The 11,570-nt window shown below is 52.3% G+C and overlaps 2 protein-coding genes across 2 annotated transcripts; both read right to left on the bottom strand.

Moving 5' to 3' along the window:
* Positions 1-5,809: 5,809 nt before the first annotated feature.
* Positions 5,810-6,599, bottom strand: PV08_09059 (uncharacterized protein; the record flags this gene model as incomplete). Its single annotated transcript, XM_016383380.1, has 2 exons — positions 5,810-6,259; positions 6,318-6,599. 2 exons carry the CDS (start codon positions 6,597-6,599, stop codon positions 5,810-5,812), a joined length of 732 nt encoding a protein of 243 aa, XP_016232003.1.
* Positions 6,600-10,773: 4,174 nt separating this feature from the next.
* PV08_09058 (uncharacterized protein) lies at positions 10,774-11,169 on the bottom strand (the record flags this gene model as incomplete). The annotated part of the gene is made up of 4 exons (XM_016383379.1): positions 10,774-10,802; positions 10,863-10,947; positions 11,005-11,049; positions 11,101-11,169. 4 exons carry the CDS (start codon positions 11,167-11,169, stop codon positions 10,774-10,776), a joined length of 228 nt encoding a protein of 75 aa, XP_016232002.1.
* Between the last annotated feature and the right edge of the window lie 401 nt (positions 11,170-11,570).

Below are 11,570 nucleotides of genomic sequence, written 5' to 3'. Positions count from 1 at the left end.
AGGGCTCTTTGAGGAAATATCCCGCCAAATGCTGCGGGCACGATTGCTTGAATCTGCGTGGATCCCACCCAATTACTCTGCTATGTCAGCTAAACAAGGTCGGGCAAGTCGAAAAATGGCCGTGCCATTTGTTGAGGACACAGGCCTACCACCAGCATGTTGGTAGGGGTGGACTGTTTGATATTGGCTCTCTCTGGCCCAGGTCAAGAGCTGCTCTTGACTGCTGATGCGAAGGTACCATCTCGGCAGATGCTGGCTGTCGTATTCGAATGCCCGCAACTAGCATTAGCTACTGCCGCCATCTCAATCAGATGACGCTCGTTGGCTTCACACGCCGCGTCAGTCTGTCCTGATCTAGACGCTCCCGCGGCGGGTGATCAGATCCTCAAGCACATCTCACCAATTAATTAACTCACGGTCCAGGCCAAGACATTTTCACACAAGATAGCGCGAGGGACAGGACGAAGGATGAAGGAGGTGAAAAGTTTTGTACACATACAGTAGAACGAGTTATGCAGTTTTGGGGTACCCAACCTGGGACTGACTAAGATTTTAGTCCATGGTGGTCTCGACCGTGTGGTCTCTCTGTACTTCTCTGCATGTGGAAAAGCCTAGCATCTGCCATACATACGTAGGTCATATCTCAACACGCGTTACGGGCGAGAAGATGCTTCTGTGGCGCGGTATGTGTCAGCATCCGGAGACATTGCGCGACGCCGCTCCGACCAAAGGATGGAGCGTCGCTTTAGAGTGTGAAGGCTTGTTTGTAATCAAGACCCCAGTCGGCAACGGAACATTGTTGTTGTCGGTCTAGTGGACTCCGTTTCCTCGCCGTCAGCAGATCCGTGGACATTCGCCAAATGTTCTCGCCGAAGTACAGTACATACAATACGGTACAAGAAGCTACAACAGTCGAACCCGGCAGGGATTGCGATGACTCAGTCCTTGGGTAAGCGAGCAGGTTTCACGCCATCGACTCCGACTGAAACGAGCCCCAAAGCTTCGGCAACTCTTCCACATTATTCACTCGTCCGGGGCGCAATTTCATGAAGAGATAGCCAGATGACCGATATGCCAGAAGGGGGAAAGCCTCCATGGCGTATCCTTGAGGTTTCGCTCATCTCGCCGTCGCCACCGCTCACAGGCTCACTAGGCTCGCCTCTTACACCTCTCCGAGTGGCAATTCGGCAGGCCCAACTCACAACAAGGCTCCGCGAAAAGACCGAAGCGTACGGATCCAAGGGACTCGTACTGTCGTCTACATGGCATTCGCGGTAATACAAGTCAGACCGTCGAAAGTCGCTTACCACTGTGTGTACTCTTTAGGCCATCGTTTGTTACATCCGCTTTCGGTTTGCTGCTGTTTCCTACACCATTAGCCGGAACATAGGGGTCCCATGAGCGATCGATATTACGACAACACGAGACATTTGTCCTCATTTTCCCTTTTCGGTTCGGCTCAACCAGACGAGCTCCAGGCGCTACCTGTTATAGTAGCCGTAGAGATACGATTCGAATCGATACACTACTGCACCAGGATGGATCGCGTCAGAGGCACAGCTTTCTAGACACATTCAGACTCTGACACTCGAATGAATTGCAAAGATCCGCTCGAATGCAAGAATGCAATCGTTCCTGGCGGACAGATGGGCGGGCACCAAGTCGTACTGTCCCGTACTATGAAGATGGCATTGAATCCATCGACTAGCTCCCCGACGGCTGGCCGTCCCTAGCCCCTGGCGAAGTAGGGGAATCATGGGGGCTACTCATGGTGTCCAGGAGTATCAACGTAACTGCGGCGGCCGTGGTTCTAGAACGTCTTGGACGGCTAGTCCGGTATCCCATGTGTCATCGTTGACGATAGAGCCACATGGCAACAAGGTCAGACGCAACATCATTATTGTTGGACTTTGGTCCTGACTTGATCAACTTGGTGGCATACCTCTGTACCTGCGCGAACCCAAACCGTTGGACAATGCAGCGCATGCACGCCGACTAATTTCACCGATGCAAACCCCGTGTGGCTAGAGAAATTTCTGGTTTGAGTATGGGTCATGCATCAGTGCCCTCGTTCGGCTGCAACGACGATGGCCACAATCAGTAATCAGTGAATCAGGTCTTGTGCTCCATTAACCACTATTGGCCTCTCGAGACTTCCCTAACCGGATTGTGGACCAGCTGATAAGTGGAAGATTTCTCTCTGTGGCCAACCAAGACGAGTCTTTTACTCGGACTTCAGTACAAGGTACAAGTGCTGCCTCTGCTCTGTCTCGTCCAAGTACAGATAGATGATCCTGGTCAGCAGGCTCCTTTGAATGACGACGGGGCCCTGTCTCCAAGTCTTGGATAATCCTGTTCCAAACATGTTTACCGCCGTCGCCTCGGTCGCAAACCTCAATTGCCAATTCTACCTTTTCTAGCAAATGGTCCGCTTGGGGTTGCTCTTGTCTGCTGACACTATGTTTCGGGTCCCGTAACGCACTCCACATCATCGAGCCTGATACGGGGGTGTGTGATCGGGGTCGCCGGAGTGTTGTCGGCGGGGGGAGATTACTCATTACTCACCTTCAGCCCAATTCTGATAAAAAGAAAATCGAAGCACGGATACAGAGTATGAAATTCATGATTGGAAATCAGTCTAGGACAGTCAGAGCCCGACCCATGTTCTCAGTCTCTACCTAGTGGTGGACGAGGATTGGGGACCGCATTGGGATCATCCCACGGTCCAATGATGAGGAGGAAGTCAACTTCGTCGAATGCAGCCCAGGCCGGTCTCTGACCCTCTAGCCCTTCTTATGAAAGCATGGACCATTAAAAGGCTCTGCTTACGCAAAGAAAACGAGACAAAGAAGCCATACAGTGGGGAGTCTTTGGACAGGGACTCACTACTTGTTACTACTGCTGCTGCTATTGACTCGGGCAGGAAGGCTGGGCTTAGGTACGCAGGGAATGGGCAACTTTGCGTCCGGCGGAACTGAACCGACAACGTCTTTGGTCCTATGTACAGCTGCCATCAACAAGTCTTCCAGGGCCGAGACCTTCTGAATACCCTATCATCTACAATAAGCTATTGTACGTAAACGGTGAGATACTGACGTGATTGATTACATGCATACCTAGCCCAACCACTGATTCCCCGGATCAGCCTCGATGGCCCCCCTAGTCTTGATCAAAATGCGGCTACTGTACAGTATCAGCTTCGGCAAAAAGATTGACCAAGGGGGTTCGCAAATTGCCCTTCCTTTCTTGGAAGTCAGCAGCCCAATCACAACCAGGACAAGGCCGATGAGGAGGAGGCCTCGACCTTATAAGTTATAGTCACAAGTTCGACGCCCGTCTCTCAGGGTATCGCAGAACGATAGGGGACCCCTCACGCCACCAAAAGTCAACAAAGTCCCTGCATTTGCCCGCGTGTCCCTGCATGTCCCTCGATCTACAGTAAGGACCGTGCCATCGGTGGTGGAAGTCAGGTTGGTGGACACTCCGTTAGGAATTGCCGGAGAGCTGTTTTGTTTTTATCTGTACGGCTTCCTGATGGGGCAGACGTGGCAACGAGAGGGAGAGAAGCTTGACGAGTCTGCTCGTACCGCAGCTTTTGAAAACGCCGTCTGGCCACGGGTGGCATGATCGAAAGGAAGGAGCCAAAGGGGAAAACACAAGCTTAGATCATCTCCTCCTTCCTGCAGAGAACTGCAGGACAGGTAACCGAGCACGGTTTTCGAGAATGCCTGGTCTAGGGTCAGGGACGAGGTACCTAGGTATGTAGTATTGTCGTATGTATACTGTGTGACTTTGTTGTCCGTACAGGTGCACCGTACCCCGTCCTCGACTTTTCAAGCTCGTCCACAAGGTACTCGGGGGGCTTGAGACGTCGAATACTCAGATCTGCATGCGCCAAGTCGGGTATGTAGGTAAATAGGTGCATGTTGTAGATTACTTTGGTTAGTTACTCAATTACTTGCAACCTATTGGTGGATTCCATCAGAGTAGTATAAATCATGAACGTGTCTGTGTCTACCTTACCTAGGTACCCGGGCGTAACGGGGTCAGTCACGGGGGGGTGAGTTCTCTTTGGCGCGTGTGAGATATTTTTTCTCATCTCTATAACTGGTCTGTATGTACCCGTTAAACATCGCCCGGGGGAGAGGGGGGGGGGGGGGGTGTACAGTAGTCTTATGCTGTAATCGGATACTATTCCGTTGGTCGCGATTGGTTCGACTTGATCGTCGCCTACTACTGTATCAATGAAAGTTTAACTAAACCAACCTAACCTCCCTTATCCCCCCCGAATTCCCGTAGAGGAAGCCGTCCGTCTACTCTGGACCAGACAGATGCCACACAGATACCGACAGACGTAGCTAAGGATTGCAGCTACAGGCCACAGATACGGTATACACTCACTTCACCTCGCCTCGCTTTTTTCCCGGAGAGGGAGATGCGACTCGTGACTGGTTTGGTTGGTTGGTTGGTTGGTTGATGGACGGATGAATGAATGAACCATCGGCGGTCGAATCGAGGTGGTCGTCTCCAAGTGGTGGTGGGTTACCTACGGCGCATACCCACCTTACATACCTACACACCAACGTACCTACACACCAACGTACCTACACACCTACGATACACACCTACGATACACACCTAATGATATTAATGATACTTAGGATCAAGGCATGTCCTAACTGTAGGAATTGTACTAGTACTGGTCCACCGCGGCGGTAGGTGACAGGTACAGTCTCATCGTACGAGTACCTACCTTGGTTAGCCAGCAACCCCCCCCCGGTACGCCGTAGCACCCGATGGAGACCCGACCATTGTGTTAAAGGGTAGGTCGTTAACTAGGGCGCGCGATGGCTAAACTTTTTGTCGAGGCATACATGAAGTACCCAAGGTAAGTACATACTACTGGTTTAGGTAGTAACTTGTAAGGTAGGTAGGTAGGTCGGTAGGTCGGTAGGTAGGTATTGTACGATACTGGGCTGGTATTTTTTTTTTGTCCCCAAATTCTCGCTGACTGCCCTCGTCACAGATTACTAATACGGAGTATCCACGGGATTACCGCACATTACATACTCCGTACTGTAAATACAGTCGACGTGCGCCGAAAGAGAAACGACTACTTACTAACTTTAGGTAATTCCCTAGGTACTCACGTAACGTTACGTTGTATTCCCGTCTGACAGCGCCACCACCACCACCGCCACCCACCTCCAGACCAAATGCGGGATTCGCGGGCCCTAGTTACTGTACATATTGCACCTAAACACAAAATATATGCATGTTTGTACCTAACAATCGGCGCCAGTTCAAAAAAAGACAAAGGATTAAGTAACCCCCCCTTTCGCCACGTGAATTAGACCGGACATTCTCACTCATGTACTCCGTACATTTTGCTAGATACGGTCATGTAACTAAGTGGTACCTCTAGACTTCTCGAACGCCAGCTGTAAGCCGAGAAAAGACATTCTTCTGGGCTGATGGTCTAAGAATGCCATAGCTACTACACACCCTCTCACTCAACTCACACAGCGACCTGAACCTGAGGTCGTCCGGCTCGTCCCGGGTCGCCCTGCCCTCCCAGAAAACCACAACCGCCCCTGCTCATTGACTTGAGCAACGCTCCAGACGCCATGAAAACATTGCTTAGGTATTCAATCCTACAACACCCAAACTCGAAAAACAAAGCCCGAAAAGAGGTGCTCCCATGACACCGTCATCATAATGCCGAACCAACGCCACAGTTGTCGTAGATTTTGAACAGCAGCACGTGGAAAGTGCAAAAACGAAACATAACCCAGTGTTTGTATTAACATTACCGAGCGCCTGTTGACGACTGCGCCAGAATTGACGGGCCTTGCAAAGCAGCCTGAGACGAAGTCATTTCAGCTGAATTTGTCCGAGCACGCTTGATGTCCTGAGATTCTGAGTACGTTGGGTCTGGGTAGCGATGAGCCTCGTGATGAAGCTGAGCGATGCCATCTTGTGGTTGACCGACAACGGCATTCAATTCAGAAAGTCGCGGCAACGTGCCTGGCTGTTGGGGAGGGCCAGCCTTGCCAGGCTGAAGTCCATCGACATTACTTGGTGGAGGCGGCACTTCACCTTGAGACTCCAGGAGACGTGACTGGAGATTGATGATGTAGTCTCGAAGTTGGTAGTTCTCTGCCTGGACGGCTTTGAAGTTTTCGCTGAGAGCCTGGTAGTCTCGAACCTGCTCCTCGAGCTTCTTGATGTATCCTTCTTTGCGCTGGCGGAATGCTCTCTGCCGAAAGAACGTTAACGAGATCCTTGCAAAGGCGGGGAGCCAAAACGTTACGTACCTGGGCAGCCCGGTTCTGAGCAGCTCTCTTGCTGGTGCTCAACTCTCGCTTTCCATAGCCCTTTCGGCCGTCGCCAGTATTTTCGCCCTGGTCGCTCTCCGCACTTCCGGTCACGTTGTCGTTATGGGCCAGATCCATCGGCGGTGAGGGCTGATGTTGCTGCATGACATCGAGCGACTCTGGCAGCATCGACGGTGGTGGAGGGTAGTGTGGTTGATCACGAAGAACTATTGAATGCTTAGACACAGGCCAGGGAGAAAGCAGTTGAGTGATCGAAGTCATGATGATGGCGATGGTGGTAGGGCAAGGTGTGAGCGACAGCAGGGCCGACTAAAAAGTAAAGTCTTGCTCCAGTGACACCGAGTCACTTGAGGGGGAACAGGTACGGAGTAAACGACAGAAAGTAGACGAGAGAAGACAAGACAAGCTTCGAAGGAGACGAGGCTGGGGGGGCGGGAAGAAGATGACGGGGAGGTATATGTATGCCACGAGAGACAAATGGACCCTGGGGGATGGAAATGCAGTGTCCTCGTACAGAGGTACAAGGTGTTTGCAGGTGGTGGAAATAGAAGAAACCAGGCCCGAGTAATGCAAGCCGCATTACAGCAAGTGTGCCGCCGTCCACCGATCGGCGATAGCGTAATGCAGGCCCACAAGGAGCACAGGTGAAATGACAAAAGAGCAGAAAAGAGACAAGAGGGAGGGTCGGAGAGAGAGCAGGGCCAGGGTATCGATCAGGCCCGGGGGGATGAGTAGGAGAGAGTGGGGCGGGGATTACTATACTGTAATGTACGTACGTGGATCGGCTTTCACTTGGTCCTGCAGCTTGATCGGGTCAGAAAGGCATTCGGGAGCAGTGCTCGTGAGAAGGAGAAGGAGATGCGACCGGCGGATGATTGGTGAAGGGAAAAGCAAGATGGTGAAGTCAGTCATGCGAAGGGATGAGGTGTGGATGTGAAGGGCATTTGTGGGCGAAGGGCCTGACTCCCGGGCACGAGATGCGCCGTACAGAGGAAACGCTGGCTAAGGTCGTGTCAGGCCAGTGTGGAATAGACTTGCTTACCTGAGGCATGGCTGAAGGAGAACTAGCCGTGCGAGGCGCGAGGGCCGGCTGCATAATGGGCGAGACTCCGAGCTGCGCTTCGAAAGAGGTTAAAGGTGGGAGAGCAGGGCACAGGAGTGAATGAGCTCAGCAGAAAAGAGAGAGAGAGAAGATAAGGCGATGCGCAACGAAGAAACGCGAGCGTCGGGGGGGCAGAGCAAAGAGCGACGACGACGACGACGACGCTGAGTAATAACAACAACGGCGGCGGACGAGATGGAAGGGAGAAAAGGGAAGGAAGAAGGCAGGAAGAGATTAGCAATTCCTTACCTAATTAACCTGCGGCCGCGGTGAAGCGTCAAATTTACACGCCCTGAACGGACCAACAGCGCGGAGCCGCCATTCGCTGGCTCTGCCCCACTCCCCGCGTCACTCGCTTTCTTGGCAGCCATTCCCGATCCAGACGTCACGGCCACCCAGTTTCGGAGCATCTGGCCACTAGAGGCTGGCCGAGGTGCATATCCGAAACCAGCTACGTAGTACGGCGTATCATGAAGGGGGGAAAGCGTACGCAGCGACAACCCAACACAGGCAGTGAGACAGAAAGATCGTCGCATCGCATCCATCGTGAGGCAAAAAAGACTGTGTGGCGGTCCTGCTCGTACGCGTACGGTACGGTCTGTGGGCGAAAAATACGTCAGGCGTCTGCGGCGGCCAATGACGCTTCCACCGAGTTTAGTGCTGGCTGCTTACCACATATTCCCCTTTGAGCATTTTCGTCTCCAATCCAATCCCACGCGCTGCCGACCATTCCGCCCTGGCTGCGTCTTTGCCGGTTTTAGAAGCTTGTGCAAGGATACTTGCTGACTGTTCTCTGACTGTTCCGAGCTTCTGGTTTGAAGCCTTCGATATCCGTGGACAGTGTCCGTTTTGCTGTCCTTTTTCTGCAAAACCTCGATTCGGACACAAATACAAAGACAAGATCACTTTCTCGGCGACCACGACCACTGCCGCCACCGCCACCGGCGACCATCCCTTTATCGTGCAGCTGCGGATATTGTACAGGACTTGTCCATGGCTTTACAGGCCTTTTTCGCCCACGGAACGAGCAAGACCTGGGTACGCTACTTCAGCAACGGATACAATAGTCTGTCTCTGTAGACTTGGACTGTTTCCGTCTGGTTCCGCGCGCTGACCGGCGCCATGGTTCCTCCGTTCGTATGGGATGAATCTAAATCACCTGCTTCCTCGGACCCAGTTGGACGTGCTACGCGAGCAGACTATGGATAAATGAGCCTTCAGGCGCCCTTCGCTCTCCGAACAATCCCCATTCCGTAGGCCATGTAAAGTGTCGCGAGCAAAAGGCAAAGCTTGGGCGCTGAGACGGATTATGGCATCCTCCCCTCTGAATTTCGGCAGGCGACACAGTTGCACGCGACTTGATTAAAAAACCTGTGAGATCTCAGCCCCCCATCTACTCGTACAAGCTCTCGATTCAATCCATGACACAAGCGAGAATGCACGTGCGGATGCTGCCCGTGCAATGCGTCGCGGCGAATCGCCGTGCTTTTCTTGAGAAAGAAAGGTCGGGCTCTTCCGACGGATCATCCTGGTCAATCTACCTGGGATGGATCGCAGCCGTTCCACCTCCCACAGAACCGCTATCCGGCAGCCTCACAGCCCAGACATGTTTGATATCGATTCGATGCGGAGCCCCGCTCGTGTTCACTTGATCTTCTCAAGGATCAGTCTTGAATTGTAATCCATCTGCCCGGACCCCAAGTCTACTCGACAGCGCCAAGAAGGCTGGAAGAGGCATGATACGAATGCATTGTCACGGTAGTAAGCTTCCGGTACCGCACGGATGAGATGACCAATTCGTGTGGACAATACTTGAGTATTGACGCCGGCGTCGTTGAGGGAGAGTCTTGATCCTCCCAACAGTGCTCCGTCAAAACCCAATTCGTCGTCTGGACGAAGGCGCGAGGAGGCCAAAGAAGCAGAGACCCTGATGAGTATCGCTGACATAGACATAGATAGACAATTGACACCAGTGACTCTCAGGCTGGCCAAAGTCGGACATGGCGACCTTCGGTACTTGTTGCCATGTAAGAAAATAGGTCCGCGTCGAACGTCGAACCAAGAGGGCAGTGGCACTACCAATGGTGCCGGAGATGATTGTGCACTAGGTACGGATACCTACATCTTCATTCTTATCGAGCATCGGCCTCTGCTTAATAAACACCCCTGGCTTTCGGCAGAATGGGCAGTCGCACCAAGAATCCGACACTCTGCTGAAGGCGCCAGCAGAATTCTACAGATCCGCATGACCCTTGCCCAACGTCTCTCGAGTCGCCAGTCAAGTGTGATGGACAGCCGGGCCGGCCTACCCAGGTATGCAGCCATCCTGGGAGGGATTTGCAGTGGTCGCTGAATGGTCCTTTTGCGCAAGCCACGCAGTCAGACACCCATACATCGCATGGCTCGGGACAGTCCCCGCGTCAGGAGCAAACATCGGTAGACCCCTTGATTCCAGCCGACTGATTACTCCTTTCCTCGTTAATGGCCCAATCCAAAACCTCCCAATCTCTGTGCGGTGTTCGACCGGCTAACGGAGACGCTTGTGCTGGGATACCAAAACACCTCGTGCAGCCCTACACAAGCACGTCCTCGTGAGTCAGGCGCGTCTAATCGGTGTACACTGCAAGCGAGTTATACACCTGCTTGCTTGAGACCAGGAATTCGCTACCTGGCCGTTCCCGGTAGCTAGATGTACCATGCCGTATGCCGTCCGGTGGTCATGACATCCTCATCAACACCTTATTTGCCGCCCGATAGACTTGTTGAGCCTTTTCAACTTATTGGGTGTGCAGCAGCAGACTGGCCACACCCCGCCTGTGCAGGCCTTTCCTCCGAGTGTCATTGACCACCGCTACTAAACGTCGCGTTGATCATCCGACAATGCAACTAGGCAAAGTAAACGGGCGGTGGGACCACGAATCGCGACAAGCCAACGTCTGCCCAGGATGGTCGCCAGCTAAAGATAACCACAATACACCGTCTCTGTATCATCGGTGCATCTGTATTCCTCCTAGCATCATACGACTTTATCTTTTGCCCCGCCGCCTCTGCTGCCTGGTATGATATTCTGCTGTCGTATAGTACAAGTCGGCCGCGGATTCCGGTTGTGAGGTGTTGCTGCGGATGTGTTCGGCGTGTCTGCGGATTCCGGCTCAGATAGGGTGCATCAATACAACAAGACCAAAAAATGCTCTCAATGATACATTTTCGTGAAGCGGGTCTGCAAAGTCACAACAGAGCATAGGACAAAAAGTATCGAGTATTGAGGGACGTATGTGCTGGTTCTTCTGATGGAGCAATCCATGGTCCGTGAGGTTGAAATCAATCGCACAGTCAAATGGGATCCTTTAGGTTCTCCGTTGCTGATGCACGGTGTTAGCGGTGGCTGCACGATACACACCATCGGAGAAACATTCACTTACCCTCCAGATGAAACAGCACATTAGATTGGTAGTTTTTGAACATCTGCGCAACGAGCTCAATGTTCATGTTCTGCACATTGACTTCCTGACGAAATACTCAGCATGCGCCTCCAATGTCCAGCCTTTCCGAAGATATTCATACCTGCAAGTTCCGATTCATCATTGCAATAGCCTCATTCAATTTCTCCTGGAGTTTCGTTAGCCTCTAATGACCTTTCCGCAGGGCATGAGGACAAACAATATTCGTGATGATTCGCGAAAGAAGGAGGCTTTGCTGTTGCTCGTGAGGACTCTCCTGTGGCGACATGTTAGCAAGCGTGCCTTCACAAGATACACACGGACTCACCATAGCGGCAAAGCTTTCTGTGGTAGGTGATATGTACGCGGGAACCTTCGAGGTGAGTTGTTGCTGAGTTCGGTGACTGTCAGATATGACCGCGCGTGCTGCTGCTTTGACAAACGAAGCCACATATTTACAAACCAACAATTTAGGTTAGTGCCCGGCAGAAACGAGCTCCCACTATACTATTTTGAGGATGAGATTGACGCCGCCCTGAATGCCCCGTTCGACCTGGGATTCATCAAGCGACCACACTTTCAGCGTCTTGCTTCATCCTTACAAACTCAACATATCCATGCTGCCTTCTCCGGACCTGCATGACACTTTCCTCTCAAGACATCTTTACATGCTATGCAGGGAGCTCCTCG

This window comes from Exophiala spinifera (assembly GCF_000836115.1).
Source record: "Exophiala spinifera strain CBS 89968 unplaced genomic scaffold supercont1.7, whole genome shotgun sequence".
Taxonomy (NCBI): domain Eukaryota; kingdom Fungi; phylum Ascomycota; class Eurotiomycetes; order Chaetothyriales; family Herpotrichiellaceae; genus Exophiala; species Exophiala spinifera.
This window is presented reverse-complemented; position numbering and strand designations above follow the sequence as displayed.